Source organism: Aquarana catesbeiana, linkage group LG01 (assembly GCF_042186555.1).
Source record: "Aquarana catesbeiana isolate 2022-GZ linkage group LG01, ASM4218655v1, whole genome shotgun sequence".
Classification (NCBI taxonomy): domain Eukaryota; kingdom Metazoa; phylum Chordata; class Amphibia; order Anura; family Ranidae; genus Aquarana; species Aquarana catesbeiana.
Window position 1 is genome coordinate 528,316,306 of NC_133324.1, and position 18,434 is coordinate 528,334,739.

General features: G+C 45.4%; 1 protein-coding gene across 1 annotated transcript in view; it reads left to right on the forward strand.

Moving 5' to 3' along the window:
- The window catches only part of CACTIN (cactin, spliceosome C complex subunit), a 491,157-nt gene extending 480,950 nt beyond the window's left edge, over positions 1-10,207 (forward strand). The window contains exon 10 of the mRNA XM_073594704.1: positions 9,512-10,207. Within this exon, the coding sequence (XP_073450805.1) occupies positions 9,512-10,002 (491 nt within the window). The 3' untranslated portion in view covers positions 10,003-10,207. The remainder of the gene's footprint in view (positions 1-9,511) is intronic.
- The last annotated feature ends 8,227 nt before the right edge of the window (positions 10,208-18,434 follow it).

An 18,434-nucleotide genomic window follows, 5' to 3' on the forward strand; every position in this document is an offset into this window, starting at 1 on the left:
ATTAATATTGCATATCCATTTGTATTTACAGTTTACTTCTGTACCCAACTCCTGATGAATGGCAGATAGTCATGAAACGCGTCGAGTTTCCATGGGGTGCTCAGTCAAGCCTGGCTTACTACCTATTCACTGGCCCATATATATCTTTTATACATTTAAAATTCATTGAGTAGTATGTAACAATTTATGTGTATGTGCATCTATCTTACAGCTCTTCTGTTGCATATGGGTTACCAATGCCTGTTAATAGGAAATACCTTGTATTATACTCTATTATTACCTACTATCTCTTATGTGCTGCCAAGTTGACATATATGTACTGTATCTATTACGTTTATGCCATGTATATGTGCAGATATATGAAAATACTTTTTTTTTTAATCTGTTTTATATTATTGTTACGAATAAATAATGTTTACCAACCACTCTACCTCCACAAGTCAATTGCCTCATTTAAAGTCCCTCATCCCCCCTTTTTTGGTTATGTACTCGTACTCGGGATGGAGGTACATATAATGTGCCTCATTTAAAGTCCCAAACTCCCCCCTTTTTTATAGTTGGAGACATGATAGGCTTTCCCGAAGAGATGGGTTTTCAGGGATCGCCTGAAGGTAGCAAGAGTAGGGGATAGCCAGACCAGTGGAGGTAGTGAGTTCCAGAGGATGGGAGAGGCTCTGGAGAAATCCTGGAGATGAGCATGGGAGGAGTAGACAAGAGAGCTTGAGAGTAGGAGGTCTTGAGAAGAGCGGAGAGGACTTTGGGTGATATTTGAAGACAAGATTGGTGTTGTAGCTCGGGGCAGAGTTGTGAATGGCTTTGTATGTTGTGGTTAGTATTTTGAATTTAATTCGCTGGGTGATTGGGAGCCAGTTTAGGGATTGGAGGAGAGGGTTGAAAGACACTGAGCGGTTGGTAAGGTGGATAAGTCTGGCAGCAGCATTCATGATAGACTGAAGAGGGGATAGCCTATGGAGAGGCAGGCCAATGAGAAGGGAGTTGCAATAGTCAAGGTGAAAGATAACAGGGGAGTGAATGAGGAGCTTGGTGCTTTCATTTGTTAAAAAGGGGTGAATCGGGGGTGTGTCCAGGATGGCAATGGGGGAGGACGCTCAGTAACAGAGCTCCTGGAGTCCGTTCACTTATCCTTCTATAATCCCGGTGCCAGTGCTGTAATTGTGTGGGGCGGATGCTCAAGTGCTCGGTGGTGACTCCGGGTCATGCCCAGCGGCAAAACTAGAAGATCCAAGTCAGCAGCGGCGCACTCAGACGGAACTAAGACAAGGAGCCAGGCCGCCATTGCAACGCACATGGATTCCCAGACAGAGGTAACAGATTCTCCTTCAGCCACGGCCGCCGACCTGGCAGCAGCTATGCAAACGATTGCCACAGGACAGGCCGCCCTGATGGATAAAATAGATCACGTCCAGACCAATGTGGACTTTATCTGCAGAGACCTTGACTCCTTCCGCGGCCGCATGGTGGAGGTGGAGCAGCAGGTCTCAGGAACAGAAGATACGGTGCGGGACCACTCTGGAGACACATTGAAGGCGAGGGTGAGGGCCCTGGAAAACCGGGCAGAGGATGCTGAGAACCGGAACAGGTGTTATTACATCGGATCATCGGCCTCCCGGAGGGCCCACCGCCTTCATGGAGCATCTCCTCAAAGATCTACTCCCTGGGGCGCGATTCTCTCCCTTCTTTACTGTTGAAAGGGCTCACCTTATGCCGGCAACGCGGGGACCGCAGGGTTCTCCCCCTCGCACATTTATTTTCAAACTGCTGCATTTTAAAGACAGGGACATGGTACTAAAAAAAGCCAGAGCAATACAAGACCTAAAATTTGGGTCCTTTGTTTGGTTTGTACACAAGTCTACAAATAGAAGTCAGTTTAATCAGTGTATTTCATACTGGATATTACATGCTGAGAAGGTTTTGCAGGACGGCAAGAATAGTGTGGCGGTGGGCGGTTCACTGGCAGCGGTGGGGTCTCTTCCTACTTTCAGTGAGCTAGGGTGGATCAATGTCTATGTGTAAAAATGTATTGTGGAACACCAGGGGTCTGAATTCTAAAATCAAACGATCATTGGTGTTCCAGTTTTTGCAGAGACAGTCCCCCCATATATGCATACTCCAAGAGACCCATTTGATGGGAGGGAAAATGATGAGCCTTCGTAGACCGTGGGTGAGCCACGCGTATCATTCCACTTATTCCAACCTGGCAAGAGGGGTGAGTGTGCTGGTACGCAAGTCCCTCCCCTTCCGATTGTTAGCACTAGCTGTAGACCCCGGTGGGCGATACATAATTATTCATGCACTTATAATGAACCTGGAGCTGGTAGTGGTAGGGCTTTATTCCCCCCCCTGCTCCAATTTCTTTCCTATACCAGCTGGTCTCCAAAGTTTCACAATATGCCACTGACAATGTTCTGCTGTTGGGAGACTTTAGCATGGTCCCGGACCCTGAGATAGATAGAATGTCTCGATCATCTGGCTCTGCGTCTGACCTTAAGGCATGGGCAGACGCATTTAATCTTACCGATGTCTGGCGGTGGAGACACCCCCGGCTGCAGGCCTTTACCTGCCACTCAGCCACTTACAAAACTTTTTCTAGGATAGTCCTGGTTTACTCTGGGGGAATGGTCCTGTCTAGGATAAAAGACATTACTATCCTCCCTAGAGGGATTTCGGATCATGCCCCGGTCTCCCTGCAGCTTGAACTGACAAACCATGCTTCAGAGGGTTTATGGCGACTTTCCAGATTTTGGCTTTCTGACTCGACGGTGGATGTCCCTGGCAGGGCTGATATGAAAGAATTTTGGAACACCTGGGATAGATCTATCCCTGTTCCTGTAGTCTGGGATGCATTTAAGGTTTGTATGAGAGGTAAATTCAGGGAACACATTGGAAATGTTGGTAAAGGTGCCCGTAGGGAACTTGAGAGGGGCGGAGGCTAGAGCTGGTGGGTTGGAGGCTGCCTATGTTAGAGACCTTACCTCTCAGGCGTATGCATCCTTACAGGAAGCTCTGAGAGACGTCTCTCTCCTACGTACGTCTATCACAAAACTATACCTACTGCACCAGAGTCAGAGGATCTTTGAACAGGGGGAGAGGAGTGGTCGCCTATTGGCTTGGTTGTCCAGGGAGTACTCCTCTCCAGTATCCATATCCCGTATCCGGTCTCCTGACGGGGAAGTCCTAACGGATCCCTCCCAAATAAACAAACAATTTGCAGCCTATTATCAGGAACTCTATAGCTCTAAAGTGCGGTTCACTGAACCTGAACTGCAGGCGTATCTGGAGGGGGTAAATTTACCATGCCTTACTGAAGCTACCAGGGAGAGACTGGATAGTCCTATCACTCTCAAAGAACTCCAACTGGCGGTTAAATCCTTGCAGGGTGGGAAGACGCCGGGACCGGAAGGTTACCCGGCGGAATTCTACAAGCAGTACGCAGATGATATCTTGCCCATATATCGGGAAGTACTGCTGAAAACCCTTGAGAGTGGTACCCTCCCCCCTTCTATGTCGGAGGCAGTGATTGTTGTCCTCCCTAAGCCTGGCAAAGATCCTGAACTGTGTTCCTCCTACCGACCAATCTCGCTTTTAAATGTGGACCTAAAAATACTTGCCAAAGCCTTGGGCGGTCGCCTAAATTCAGTAATCACAGCTCTGATCCACCCAGACCAGTCGGGGTTTATGCCGGGCAGAGGGACAGACATAAACATACGCAGACTTCTGACACACTTAGATGTTGCATCGGGGGACAGCCCAGGGGTAGTGGTGTCCTTAGACGCCGAAAAAGCGTTCGATTTAGTTGAATGGGAATACCTCTGGGCTGTCCTCAGGAAATTCGGGTTTGGGCCCACATTTATTGGGCGGCTACGCCTGATGTATGCCTCACCCAGAGCCAAAGTGCGAACCAATAATTCACTCTCGAGGGGATTCTCACTATGCAGGGGTACCAGGCAGGGGTGTCCGCTGTCGCCTGGGCTGTTTGCCCTGGCATCAAGGATTCAAGCAGAATCTGCGATTAGGGGTATCCAAATGGGGGTGGTGGAGGAGAAGATATCCTTGTATGCAGATGATACTATTCTGTACTTGAACGATGTCTCCTCCTCACTGCCAGTGGCTTTGAATCCTGCCAGGCCTAGACCACCCATTCAGAGTCACTTAGTATGGGTTGACAAATTTAAGTATCTGGGGATTCATCTTGGGGGACCGGTGGCCAAGTATATGGATCTTAACCTAAACTCCTTACTGGCGCAGTTCTCAAAGAAGTGCGCAGATTGGCGGTCGCTCCCTCTGACGCCAGTGGGGAGAGTAAATTTAATTAAGATGGTTTTCCTCCCAAAGTTTCTCTACCTGTTTAGGAATAGCCCAATACCGATCCCGGCCTCTTATTTTACTAAAATAAAAGCCATAGTCAACTCCTTTTTGTGGTTGGGGAAAGTGCCCAGAATGGCACTAACCACACTACAGCTGACGGTGGGCCAAGGGGGGCTGGCTCTCCCGGATTTCCAGGTATACTATTGGGCAGCCATCTCGGCCAGATGGTGGTTCTCACAACCCAGAGATAATCCCGCAGTAACCTTGGAGGCTGTGATATTAGGATCATATGCCGCGCTCAGTAACCTGGTGTTTCGGGGAATTAGGGCCTGTCCAAACTTGACGACCCTAATGCGCACTACCGTTACGGTCTGGCATAGGGCTAGGGCGAGCTATCGCTCCGAAGGTAAGATATCCCCTCATACACCTCTTTGGGGTAACCCCAATCTCCCTCATCTACGTAGTGTACCGGACCCACAGGTCTGGGCAGCTAAGGGTATAGTGGGACTCAAACATTTGGTAGTTGGGGGTAGGCTGATGACATTCCCGGAGCTAAAAGAAAAATACGAACTGCCCAACTGGATGTTTTTTCGATTCCTGCAGGTTCGGCATGCATTTCGGCATCAGTTTCCTGGGGGCATTACCCTTGAGTCGGACCCTGTGGAGCCACAAAAATCTTGACAGCACCCCTCATCAATTTATTTTCATATAACATCTTCTAGGCCCACAAAACTTACTAAAACATTTATGAAGTGGAAGCGAGATTTGCCATCCCTTGAGGAAGAGGAATGGGAGACATGTATTTCTACATATGTTTCTAACATGATCTCTGCTAGAGACTGTTTCCTGCAACTAAAATTCCTGCACAGGGCTTACTACACGCCGCGCAGATTGGCTATTATTTATCCCGATATATCTCCGGCATGCCCAAGATGCGGAGACCTGGAGGCCTCCTTCATACACATGACATGGTCGTGTCCTTTGTTGCACGAGTTCTGGGAACGAGTTCTGGCAGACATCAACCAGGCAGCGGAAACTCTGTTGCCAAGGTGCCCTCGTGCATTGTTAAATGTGTTGGCTGACTCTGGTATGGGGAAATACACAAAATTGTTTATAGCATACTCTACGTATTATGCCCGCAGGGAGATTATGCTGAGGTGGAAGTCGGGTGCGCCGCCTACCGTCACTACCTGGAGAAATACTCTAAATGCTGTTTTGCCACTATACAAGATACCGTATATCAACAGAAATTGTCCGAATAAATTTGATAAAATATGGTCCTCATGGATTGACTCCTGGGGATCTCTCCTGCTGGAGGTCCTTCCACCCAGCCCGGGACAAGATCCTTAGGTTAATCCAGAAGGGGTTAAATGTATACTGAATATGTGAGTATTCCTGATGGGCTCCCCCCCCTCCCGGTCCCTCCTTCCTCCCTCTTGATCCTGTTTTGCCCGTCCCTCCCCCCTCCTTTTGTGTCCCTACCCCCTCCTCTTTTGGGGAACGGCTATTACTATGCCCATTCAGAACTCACAGGTTCGGGTGAGAGATCTCCTCCCCTGGTGATTTGCTAAATAATTTAGTATACTTTATTAGATACTTGGTCCTCGAATGATTAATTACTGACAATGCTGGCATCTGTGAGATAATTTCTGTATCTGTACTACATTAATGTCTTTTTTTCTCTCTGTAAGATATATTGTGAACTGACGAGTACATTTTGATTGCAATAAATTTACCTTTGCTAAAAAGGGGCTAATCTTAGAGATGTTACAGAGGTGAATTCTACAAACTTTATATATATATATATATATATATATATATATATTTATTAGGGGTGCGCATCTTCACTGGTCTCAGAATTCGATTTGATTAACATTATCTGGTCAACGATTCGATTCGATTCGATTCCGCGATGCATCACAAATACTTATGAGCTCCCACTTCCTCTTGGACCGCCTAGGCGGCCCTTCCACCCTGCAATCTTCTGGGACACATCACAGTTCTCAAAAGATTGCCCGGCTATGCAGGACAGCGCAGTGAGACAAGTGCACCCAGCTGTGAAGCTGCAAGCTGTCACAGCCGGTTTACCCACAGTAGTATTGCCAGCACCGTGGACAGGCGGGGGAGAGAAGGGAGGGTTTGGGTGGCCACGTCGCTGGATTGTGGGACAGGTGAGTGTCTTTTTATTAAAAGTCAGAAGATGCACTTTTTTTGTAGCTGCTGACTTTTAAAAAACAAAAAATTGACTGGAACTCTGCTTTGAATTAAAAATAACCTCACTCCCTTAGAAAGTGCACTAATCCGGTGCACTACAGGGTACAGAGATTCACACACACACGGCTGCTGGGAGGTCAGAAGGGATAGAATCCACAGATGGCAAACAGCTCTGTGAAGTTCCCTGTACTGTCTCTGTGCTGACCAGTGGCAGCTGGTGCCCATCAAACGCAGCCACCTTTGCCCGTCAAACGCAGCCACCTTTGCCCGTCAAACGCAGCCACCTTTGCCCGTCAAACGCAGCCACCTGTGCCCATTAAATGCAGCCATCACTATCCACCCCCCCACCACAATGCACGGGCCACCACTGGTGCTGACAGTTCCTTGGCATTCCTGTTTGCACCCTCCAGCACACTAGGAGTGGATTGTGCACAGGATAGCCAGGGACCTGTCAGCATGGAGCGAGAGGTGTACGGTTAGTGTTTTCAAAGTTACTTTCGTTTAATAAATGCTATTATGGATGATGTGCCCCCGCTGTATGTGCTTTTTAAAAAACTGTCACTTCATACCGAATTTCCCCGTAGTACGATACGCTCATGTAACTCCCGGCCCATCCCGCCCCTCTCCGCTCTCCTCTCCGCTCTCCTCTCACGTGTCTCCTGAGTCCTGACTTCAGCGGGGAATTCTCAGTCCCGCCCCTCTCCTCTCATGTGTCTCCTGAGTCCTGACGTCAGCGGGGAATTCTCAGTCCCACCCGCTGACTATAGTTATCGTATCAGAAAGAGGCAGGCGGGACTGAGAATTCCCCGCTGACGTCAGGACTCAGGAGACGGAAGAGGAGAGCAGAGAGGGGCGGGACAGGCCGGGAGTCACATGAGCCTGGATCGTATGTACTACGGGGAAATTCGGTATGAAGTGACATAGTTTTTTAAAAAGCACATACAGCGGGGGCACATCATCCATAGTAGCACAACATTTATTAAAAGAAAGTCATTTTAAAAATACGCTCCGAGCGAGGGGCGGGGCTAGTCGTCATGACGTCACCAGACATCGATTTTCCGGTCCTTATGCATCGATGCCGCATCGGGGACACCCGAATCGCGATGCAACAATTAATTTCAGCACCCCTAATATATATATTAAATCTTCTGCCCTTGTATTAACTTTGGATAGTAAAACATTTTTTTTCTGTCAGTAAATACCTTATACAGCCCACTTCCTCTGGTAATTTACCTAGGCTAATGACGACATGCACATCTCTCTCTCTCGTGAGTGTTTGCCAGCAAGGGAGGGGGGGAAGGAGAGTGGAGGAGGGATGAGTCATAGAAGAACCAAGGCGAGCTGGAGGGGGCTGGATGAGGGTGGAGATAGGAGGAGACTGCAGAGATCCATGTGTATTGATCGAGGGGTGAAATGTGCAGGCAAGCAGTGGTGTGAGTGTGTCTGTCTGTATTTGTGTGTGTCTGTGTAAATCCAGGAAGTGAACAGACAGCAGCTTCAGCTGCCCACAGTTAAAATGGCTTGAGCCAGACTTAGTGAAGGGAGATTTCTGCAGCATATTTGGTACAGAACCAAAGTATATATAAAATAATATGATAAGTGGTTGGAGGGAAGCTTCAGAATAGCAAAGATTTTTTTTATTACAAATTATGTGAGCAGACTGCAGTTCCTCTAAAGGTTAAAATTAAAACAAAAATAAACATGTTATACTTACCTGCTCTATGCAATGGTTTTTGCACAGAGCAAGCCTGATCCTCTTCTTTTTGGGTCACCCTCCCGTGGTCCTGACCCCTCCCCCCCTGCTGAGCGGCCCCATAGCAAATCTCTTGCTATGGGGCACTCGAGCAGACTCGCTCCCGAGCCGTGCTCCTGTGAATTAAAATTGCCAATCCACATACAGAGTGTAGCTCAGCCCCACCCCCCGCTGACTCCTCATTGGCTGTGATTGGCAGCAGAAACCAATGGCTCCCACTGCTGTCTGTCAACGAGGAGAGAAAGAGACCCAAGAGAAACTGCTCTCATGCACATCGCTGGGTATGGGGCTGAGGCAAGTATAAGGGGGAACTCAGGATAAAGCTGCACCAAGAAGGTTTTTTACCTTTAAAAGTGTTTAAGGTAAAAAATCTTCTTCTAAAGTTCCGTCTGGTATATATCACTAAGCCCCCCCCCCACTAAGATCCTCATCTTCTGGGGCCGCACTGTTTGCTTCTGTTTACACACACGGTGGGTTTTGGCCCTGCCTTCTGTTCCCTCCTCACAGGCTGTGATTGACAGCAGCAGGGGCCAATGGCTGAGTCCTGTGAGGGGGGGGGGGAGCAATGCTGCTGCTATTGGGCACAGGGCTAGATCAGGATCAGGTAAGTATACTGAAGGGGGGGCTAGAGGGGTAGCTGGTCACAGAAGGTTTGCCTTTAGAATCACTTTAAATAACTTTTCTCCTGCCCAGGACTACATGTCCCCTGCGGAATTGCTCACACATTCACATTCACAGGTTCTCAGGCACTTCCTGACATATGGAAGTGTACTAAGCTGTATGTGTGTTGCACTTTATTTCCTGATATGTAAACAAATAATGCATTCTGTATGCAGGCCAACTAATCGATAATGAATATAGTTTACAACTATTTTTATAATCGATTATGCCGATTAGTTGTTTTAGCTCTAGCTTGCATGATGGCATAATTGTTAGTCAAACCATCACAGAGCTGAAAAATGAAAAATTGCCTGCACAGGAAAGGAATGTAACAATGTCTGCCCTCAATAAGTTAAATGGAAAGTTTATTTGATGCATGGGTAATTGTATTTACATATACAGTGCATTTGTAATCTACCTTTGCAATTTTTTGTGGATAAACCATAGGATTATTGTCCGTGTTTATAGTAAATGTTTTGCGACTGAGAATATATTTACAACGGTGTTTTAGTTTCCAGTACAGATTTTTAGTAACTGTAGAAATGTTGACATTTTCAGGTGATGCTAGTGAGAGTGCTGAAGACATCTTTATTCGAAAGGCAAAAGAAGGAATGGATGGTGATGAAGCTCGATTCAGTGTGGAAATTCCAGTTACAAGCAAAGCCTATCTATGGGCAGATAAATACAGGCCTCGTAAACCTCGGTTCTTTAATCGTGTACACACTGGCTTTGAGTGGAATAAATACAACCAGACCCACTATGATTTTGACAATCCTCCTCCAAAGATTGTGCAGGGCTACAAATTTAATATTTTTTATCCAGATTTGATTGATAAAAGGTCAACTCCTGAATATTTCCTTGAGGCTTGCCAAGACAATAAGGACTTTGCAATTCTAAGGTTTCATGCAGGGCCTCCTTATGAGGACATTGCATTCAAAATAGTAAATCGTGAGTGGGAGTATTCTCATCGACATGGTTTTCGCTGCCAGTTTTCAAATGGTATTTTTCAGTTGTGGTTTCATTTCAAGAGATATCGATACAGAAGATAGATGTGTTGTGACCTGGGAATATATTTTGTCTGATCACTTTTTATTTATACCATAAATAAAAGATAAAGGATCATTATTTTCTGAAGATGTCCCCAGTGTTTGTTTTATTTAGCTCACAGAAATGTAAATGTTTTGATTTTTATGTGCTGGGATACTGTTTTTATGATAAATTCAGATTTTTTTCAATAAAAATGTTGACTGTTAATTTGGCTTACCTTTTTCTACACAAGGCACCACATTTTTTCTGTTTGCAATCTTCAATACATAGAAAGAAAGGGAATAATTTTCAGCCCTAACCAAATGCTTAAGCCACATTTGAGTTTTTTGTTGAAAAATAATGTTATGCTTATCTGCTATGCACAGTGGTTTTGCACAGAGCGTTCCAGATCCCCCTCTTCTCGGGTCCCTCTTCGGCGCTCCTGGCCCCGCCCTCCTGTTGAGTGCTCCCACAGCAAGCAGCTTGCTATGGGGGTACCTAAGCCACAGCTCCTTGTGTCAATTCAGACCCAGAGCCGCAGCCTGGACCCCCACTTTCTCCTCATTGGCTCACTAACTTTGACAGCAGCAGGAGCCAATAGCGCTTCGCTGTTGTCTCAGCCAATGAGGAGGGAGTTTCCTGTACAGCCGAGTCTCTCGTGTAACACCGCTGGATCGAAATGGGGCTCAGGTAAGTATTAGGGGGCTGCTGCACACAAGGTTTTTTATCAATGCATAGAATACATTAAGATAAAGACTAATGCCTTTGCCTTTACAACCACTTTAATTTTCCTGGTTGTTTACAAGATGTTATTAAAGATTTATAGCGTTTACAGTTCGCACAGCGTTCTACAAAATAAAGGGAAAAAGTACAGTTACAATACAATTTAATACAAGAGGATAAGGAGGACCCTGCGCATGAGAGATTACAATCTAAAGGGAGAGGCAAGTTATACAAAAGGAAATGGCTTCCCTAAAGAGATGAGTGAGTTTTCAAGGATCACCTGAAGGCAGAGTAGGCGATACTGTAGCTGGATGGATTGAGGTAGGGGGTTCCAGAAGAAAGGCGTGGCCCTGGAGACGGGCATGAGAGGAGGTGACGAATAAACAGGTAGTCTACAGAACAGGAGGTCTTGGGAGAAGCAAAGAAGATGTTTGGGAGATATTTGGGGCTGAGGCTGGTGATTTACAGTGGCTTGTGCAGAGTTGTGGATGTCTTTGTATGTTGTAGATGGTATTTTAAATTGTGTGCATTGGGTGAGGAAGAATTGCCAAACAGTGGAGGGTTGGCAGACACTGAGCAGTTGGATAGGTGGATGAGTCTGGCAGCAGCATTCATGAAAGACTGAAGGGATGGTAGCCTGCATAAAGGTAGGCAAGAAGGGATTTGCATTGGTTAAAGCAAGACATAATGTCATGGTATGCAGTCAGGCTCGGAGACCAGTAGCTATAGCAGTAGAGGCTCCCACTGACCAGTTAGATAAGTGAACAGGCAGGATCATGCAGGCTCACCCAAAGTGCGGGGTCTAAGTACTAACTGATGTTCACCAGAGCTCCTGATGGTGGAGATGGGTTTTACTGCCTGTTAGCACCATGTCATGGTCCTCAGGATCACCCCACCAGGAGGTGAGGAATCTGGGCTCCGGTAGCAGATATAGTATGTAGGGATCAAGCATAAGCACAGTCGGTAAGCAAGCCCAAGGTCGGTAACAAGTGATTGCAGGTTGGGATTAAGCAGAAGTGTAGTCGAGGTACAGACCAAAGGTTGGTAATGAATGGTAGTGAAGATACGGACAGCAGCAGGAGTGACAAGAGCAAGACATTGGCTGGAGAGAGCACAAACATCTGGCAAACAGGAAGTGCAGAGACTTCCTTAAAGTGGTTGTAAAGGTTCGCATTTTTTTAAATAAAAATAACAAACATGTTACCTTTTCTGGCTCTGTGCAAGGGTTTTGCACAGAGCGGCCCCGATCCTCCTCTTCTGGGTTGCCCCGTTGGTGCACCTGGCTCCTCCTCTTCATCGGGTGCCCCCACGGAGAGCCACTTTCCACGGGGGCACACGAGTCCTGCTGCTGCATCCATTGACACAGACAACAGGACTCAGCCCCGCCCCCCGATCTCGCATTACGCCTATGGCTCCCGCTGCTATCAATTTATCCAATGAGGACAGAGACAGCGGCTAGAGCCACTGGGCTCGTGCACCTCACTGGAACGGATGAGCTCCGGTAAGAAAAAGGGGGGGCTCTGGGGGCAGCTGTTGCAAAGAAGATTTTTTACCTTAATGCATAGAATGCATTAGGGTGAAAAACCATGAGACTTTAACCAGGAATTTCATTGGAGGAGCAAAGGGTTCAAAGTTCATAAGAAACAAAGGGGAGAAGGGATCACCGCTCCAGGTGGGTGTGTTTGAGAATGGCACTCTCCTCAAGTTAGAAGCAGCAGGTGCAGGCTAAGCATATCCTTAATGCATAAAGGTGAAAAACCATGGGACTTTACAACCCCTTTACCCAGGAATTTTATTGGAGGAGCAAAGGGTTCAAAGTTCATAAGAAACAAAGGGGAGAAGGGATCACCGCTCCAGGTGGGTGTGTTTGAGAATGACACTCTCCTCAAGGTAGAAGCAGCAGGTGCAGGCTAAGCATATAGCAATTAGAAGAAGGAGGATCTGGACAGCCGCGATCCAATAGAAAAGCCTTTATTGTATAAAATAACAAAAGTTCAAACCACAGCAGGATACAGGATAAACAGGATAGATAACTGACCTGTTTCACACTCAACAGTGCTTAGTCATAGCTACATAACCACAAAGTTTTGCCACAAATATATACTAGTGTATCATGAGCCATGTGATCAATTATGTGATCGATTAGAATTAATTGATTAAATGGAGTTAATTAGTTAAATAGCAAACAAGTGTGATTAAGTATAGGAGGCACACAAATATCCAGGAGAAAATGTGGTAGAATACCAATATTTAAAAAATATAGAGCTCCTGGATAGATGTGCATGTGTAGTGCTGTAAAAAAAAAAAAAAGAATATTATATATATATATATATAGTAAAAAACATATAAAGTGCATTTATATATATAAAGTGCATAATGTATAATAAATATACAGTGTAGTAGTAAACACCTGAAATGCAACATATATGGATAATACATATATATAAAAATATAGATTTCAATGACTGAAATATGTATAAAAAAAAAATTGTGTGCACCAATGCCATTCAATAGATGCCAAAAAGTTTTATAAAATCTGATATAGGATAAATAAAAAATTTGAATGATTTAATATGTCCAATAAATGAGGACTATGTAATGTAACTATTCATTTGAAATAGGCAGCATGTTTGGGCAAAGGAAAAAAGTAGAAACCTCAAATTAGGAGAAGAGGACCCACAGAACCAAAAAAATAGCCCTATAAACATATGTACATAAAAATTACTACATGTGTTATATGTATATATGTATATACATACATGAATATAGAACAAAACAAAACAGAAAATGGATAAAATACTTAAGGGAGGGGGAAAAGCAAGAGAAAAAGACCATCCGAAGATCCGTGTTGTCATGAACCCTGTACTTTCAACCATTGTTATAATGGGCACAGAAGGTACATGGCAATCATTCCAATGGTCCCAATGTTAGTCAAAAAATGTGGCAAAAGATATATATATGTGTATATATATATGTCAACATATACCAACAAAATTATGCCTGATCTATATCCCATATTGGAAACAATTGAATGAGTCGCTCAATAAGATCGGCCGATAAATCGAAAACAATTGAATGGATTAATCAATGAGCTTGGCCGATATGTTTGGCAAGTATGTATGGGTACATTCGTCCATGAATAAATGAATCCTTCATGACCCATCCGTGTCCACATCAACTGAAATGTCGAAGACGGGAATAAAAATGCATGTGCATTCAGGGGCCACAAAACTAGCATATATGAATGGGTGAATACATAATGTTGAAGGGTTTCACCCAAATGGCATGAATCCATGGGTTATATATCGTCCACTAGAGTAGGTGTCCTAGATCGGTGGTAGGTACCGTGGTCATCATAGCAGGGGGTCACTGTTAACTACATACCTATGCTAATATCAGAATTTAGGGATAACCATGATGAATATATAACGTAAGGCCGGTGGATGGTATTGTTACCCTAATGCCGCGTACACACGATCGGACATTCTGACAACAAAACTGTGGATTTTTTTCCGACGGATGTTGGCTCAAACTTGTCTTGCATACACACGGTCGCACAAATGTTGTCGGAAATTCTGAACATCAAGAACGCAGTGACGTAAAACAACTTATGACGAACCGAGAAAAATTTTCAAAAAAGTTCAATAGGCAGTGCGGCTCTTCTGCGTGATTCCGAGCATGCGTGGAATTTTGTGAGTCGGAATTGTGTACACAAGTTTTGTTGTCGGAAAATTTGAGAGCCAGCTCTCAAACATTTGTTGTTGGAAATTCTGACAGCAAATGGCCGATGGAGCATACACACAGTCGGATTTTACGACAACAAGCTCACATCGAACATTTGTTGTCGGAAATTCCGACCGTGTGTATGCGGCATAAGAGCAAAGGTTAGGACATCAGTCAAAAAATACTAATTAAAAATGCTAATTAACTTAATCGTAACAGTGGGAAACATCCCACTCAAAGTTTAACCCTTCCGGGATTCTGGTATGTAGGTTGAATACCCAGAACACTTCACGTTTGCAAAGTGTTCTTAATCTATCACCCCCCCTTTTGGGAGTCACTGTCTTCTCAATGGCTTGTATTGACAGACTAGCAATATCCTTATTGTGGACCAAATTCCAATGTTTGGCTACATTAGTGGACTTGTTTTTCTCGATGTCATACAAGTGATCGTAAAGCCGATCTTTCAGCCAGCGTGTAGTGTGACCTACATATTGGATACAGCAAAGTTCACATGTAATGACATAGATCAAAAACTTTGTATTACATTTGATAAATGATGAAATCTCAAAATTTCTACCAGTGACACTTGAACAGATGAACTGACCTCTTTTGATGTGGCGACAATAGTTGCATCCCCTCATGCCGCATCTGTAGTTGCCCTTGAAATGCAACCAATTAGAGCTGAATTTCTCGCTAGTAAATAAACTGGGTGATAGAGACCCTCCTAGGCTAGGGGCTCTATGGGACGCTGTCCTAATACCTTTTGACAAAATTTTACTGTATGCAGGGTCATTAAAGAGAATAGGTAAATATGTAAACTGTATTTTTAATCTTGTCAAATTCAGTACTGTATGATGTGGAAAATACTGGAGCATCTCCCACAAAGGGAGAATGTCTCCTATAAGGACTTTGCTAGCCACATGAAAGGCTCTGTTGAGAACTTTTTCAGGATATGCTCTATCCCTAAATCTATGAGCCATATCTTCTGCTTCCTTAGTAAAATCCATCACCTCACTACACAGACGTTTTAGTCTTAAGAACTGTCCAACCTGGACACCTCTGGTGTGTCCCGGATGACCAGAGTCAGCTTTCAATAATGCATTACCGGCTGTGGGTTTCCAGTGACTACAGCACCATTCCTACCCGACAGCTGTACATCGAGAAATTCAATGGAAACCTGAAGGTGTCCAGTGAACCTAAGGTTAAGATTATTATCGTTCAGATAGTGGAGCCATACATTGAGATCAACCTTGTCATCTGATATGTGAAAAGCAGGTCATCAATATAGCGTCAGAAAAAGACTGTGCATGCGACAGGGGCTATCATGTCCAAAGATTCGGGTCCTCTCCCACCACCCTGTATAGAGGTTGGCCAGAGAGGGTGAAAACTTTGCCCCATAAAGGCACCGCATCTCTGGAGATAATAGCACCCGTCAAACATAAAAAAGTTATATGTAAGTAAAAAATCTAGACACAGCAAAATAAATTCTTGAAGAACTAATGAAAAGTTTCCAGACCTTTTTAAAGAAAAAAACAACAGCCTGTATGCCCAAGGGTGAGGGATGCTAGAATACAGACTTGTGACATCACAGGTGATCCACCTGTAATTGGCTCTCCACTCAAAAACTTGCAAATTAAAGAGAAGCTGTTTAGTGTCCCTAAGAAAACCGGGAAGACTGACCACCAGGGGTTGTAACTGACTGTCTATTCATTCACCTAATTGCTCATTGAGTGTCCCAATGCCTACGACAATTGGTCTGCCTACAAGGGGATTTAACCTCTTGTGGACTTTAGGGAAATGGTGAAACACTGGCATTATTGGGCACTCGGGAATGAACAAATCTCTTTCTGAGAGAAAATACCAACACAGACTGCTCTGTCTAAAAGGGTGGACAATTCTTTTTTAAAGGAAGAAGTGCGATCTGCCCTAAGTTTCGCCCTAAGTATCGGACAGTTGTCGCAGGGCTTCATCTTTGTACACAATTGAGTCTAAAACCACAATTGAGCCACCTTTGTCAGCATTTCTTATCACAACGCATCAGAACTTAAGGATTTAAGGGCTCGTTCAGAGCTAGAGAGGTTGTCCGACATAGGATCTGTCTGACAACTGCGAGCCAAATGAGTCAGATCCCTCTCCACTAGCTTTTGGAACAAATCAAGATCCTTGCCTTGCGATGCCACTGGATAGAAAGATCTAAGCTTAAAAGATATAGTTTTGTGTCTGTCAGTGGGATCCCCGAGGCAAGGGCTGGATTCTGAAGCCAAATCTATAAAATCCTGTAAAGCACAGACCTCAGTGAACAATCGAGGGGAGGGAGGAGACTCACCTGTATCAGAAGTGAACGAGGGGGCATCATCATCATTAGACGGAACATCAAAGTAATGCTTTTTGAGGGTAAGGCTATGTGCAAATTTATTTACATCTAGCAATGTCCTGAATAAATCAAAATGCCTAGTGGGGCAAACATTCAATCCCTTTTGATAATAATCTTTCTTCATCCTCACTTAGTATCTTTTTGGAAATGTTCACAAAATTGGAAATTATTGTGGGGTCTTGCCTTGTAAATAGTGGGTGCCCTTTGGATCACTTGTGTCTCCTTCCTCCTCTCCTTGTTTTTTTTGTGGTTGTTTCTTTTTCGCCTTTTTGCTGGTCGCGCAAGGGTTTCCCGAGATGATATGGCTGTAAATCGGCCGATCTTGGATGATTTTTGTAGTAGCCTCTTCAAGTGACAAATACGATGCTGTAATGGCTAATGTATCGTTGACTAGTTTACTTTCCAGGTCAGAGAAGCTTACCCTAAGGGGGCGTGGCCAATGACCGGGATGTGAGGACGTGTGAAGCTTGAGCTTCGTCCGTCCTGCGTAGATCCTTCAACTATCCTGCTAGCCTGGCCGCCATCCACAACCATCCTCGAGCTCAGCAGCCTCCCAAGACTCCGGAGCACCCCTGGCGATGGTCAAATACGGTCCGGCCATGGAAGAAGCCACGGGATTCTATCCGCCACCGCCGCCATGTCAGCCGCAGCAAAATGACGCCGGCAGGCTCCATGCTCTGAAGCAAGGCCATCCATCCACCTCCCCGACAATCCAGCAGCATCGAGGGAAGGGTGAGTCACAACATACCCCTGGCAGCAGCCCTGAGGACCCCCTTCTGTTCTCCCTCCCAGAGGACACTGACTCAGCATCCCATCCTAGCGCTGATGTGGCTGTAGGCCCTGCAGAGCCATCTCTCTCACAAATCATGGAGGCTATACAGCAGAGCCATGCATCCCTCACCAATCAGATGGACTCAATTAAAACTGACCTGTCATTCCTAAAGCATGATGTGCAAAATCTGAGGCATAGAGTGCAAAATGCGGAGCAACGCATAGGAGACTTAGAGGATGACATGCGTCCCTTACAGGGCTCTGTCAGGGAGCTACGCCAGGCCCAAGATTATTTGTCTGACAAGCTTACAGATATGGAAGACCGCCTGAGATGCAATAATCTCCGCTTCTTAGGCTTTCCGGAAGGTTCAGAAGGCAAAGCCCCAGAAAAGTTCATGGAGCAATGGCTGATGTCAGTGTTTGGCGCCAACGTTTTTTCCACTATGTTTGCCATCGAGAGAGCCCACAGGGTTCCGTTGCGCCCCTTACCCCCTGGGGCACCCCCACGTGCTATGCTCATTAAGTTGCTGCATTTCAGGGACAGAGAAGCCATCATTAGGGCAGCCAGAGAAAAGGGAAGCATACTTTTCAATGGTAATGGCATTACCATATTCCCTGACTTTTCGGTGGCCACGCAGAAACAGCGTGCCACTTTCCTAGCTGTTAAACGGCGCCTACGTGATCTACAACTACCATATAGTATGCTATACCCGGCACGTCTCCGTTTTATTCACCAGGGTAAGGCCCATTTTTTCACTGATCCGAAAGATGCGGCTCACTGGGCAGATACGCTAGGTCCTTTGGAGCAAAGAAACCTTCCACGGAGATCACCTCCTTGCTGACCACTACATCTCCTCGTTCAAA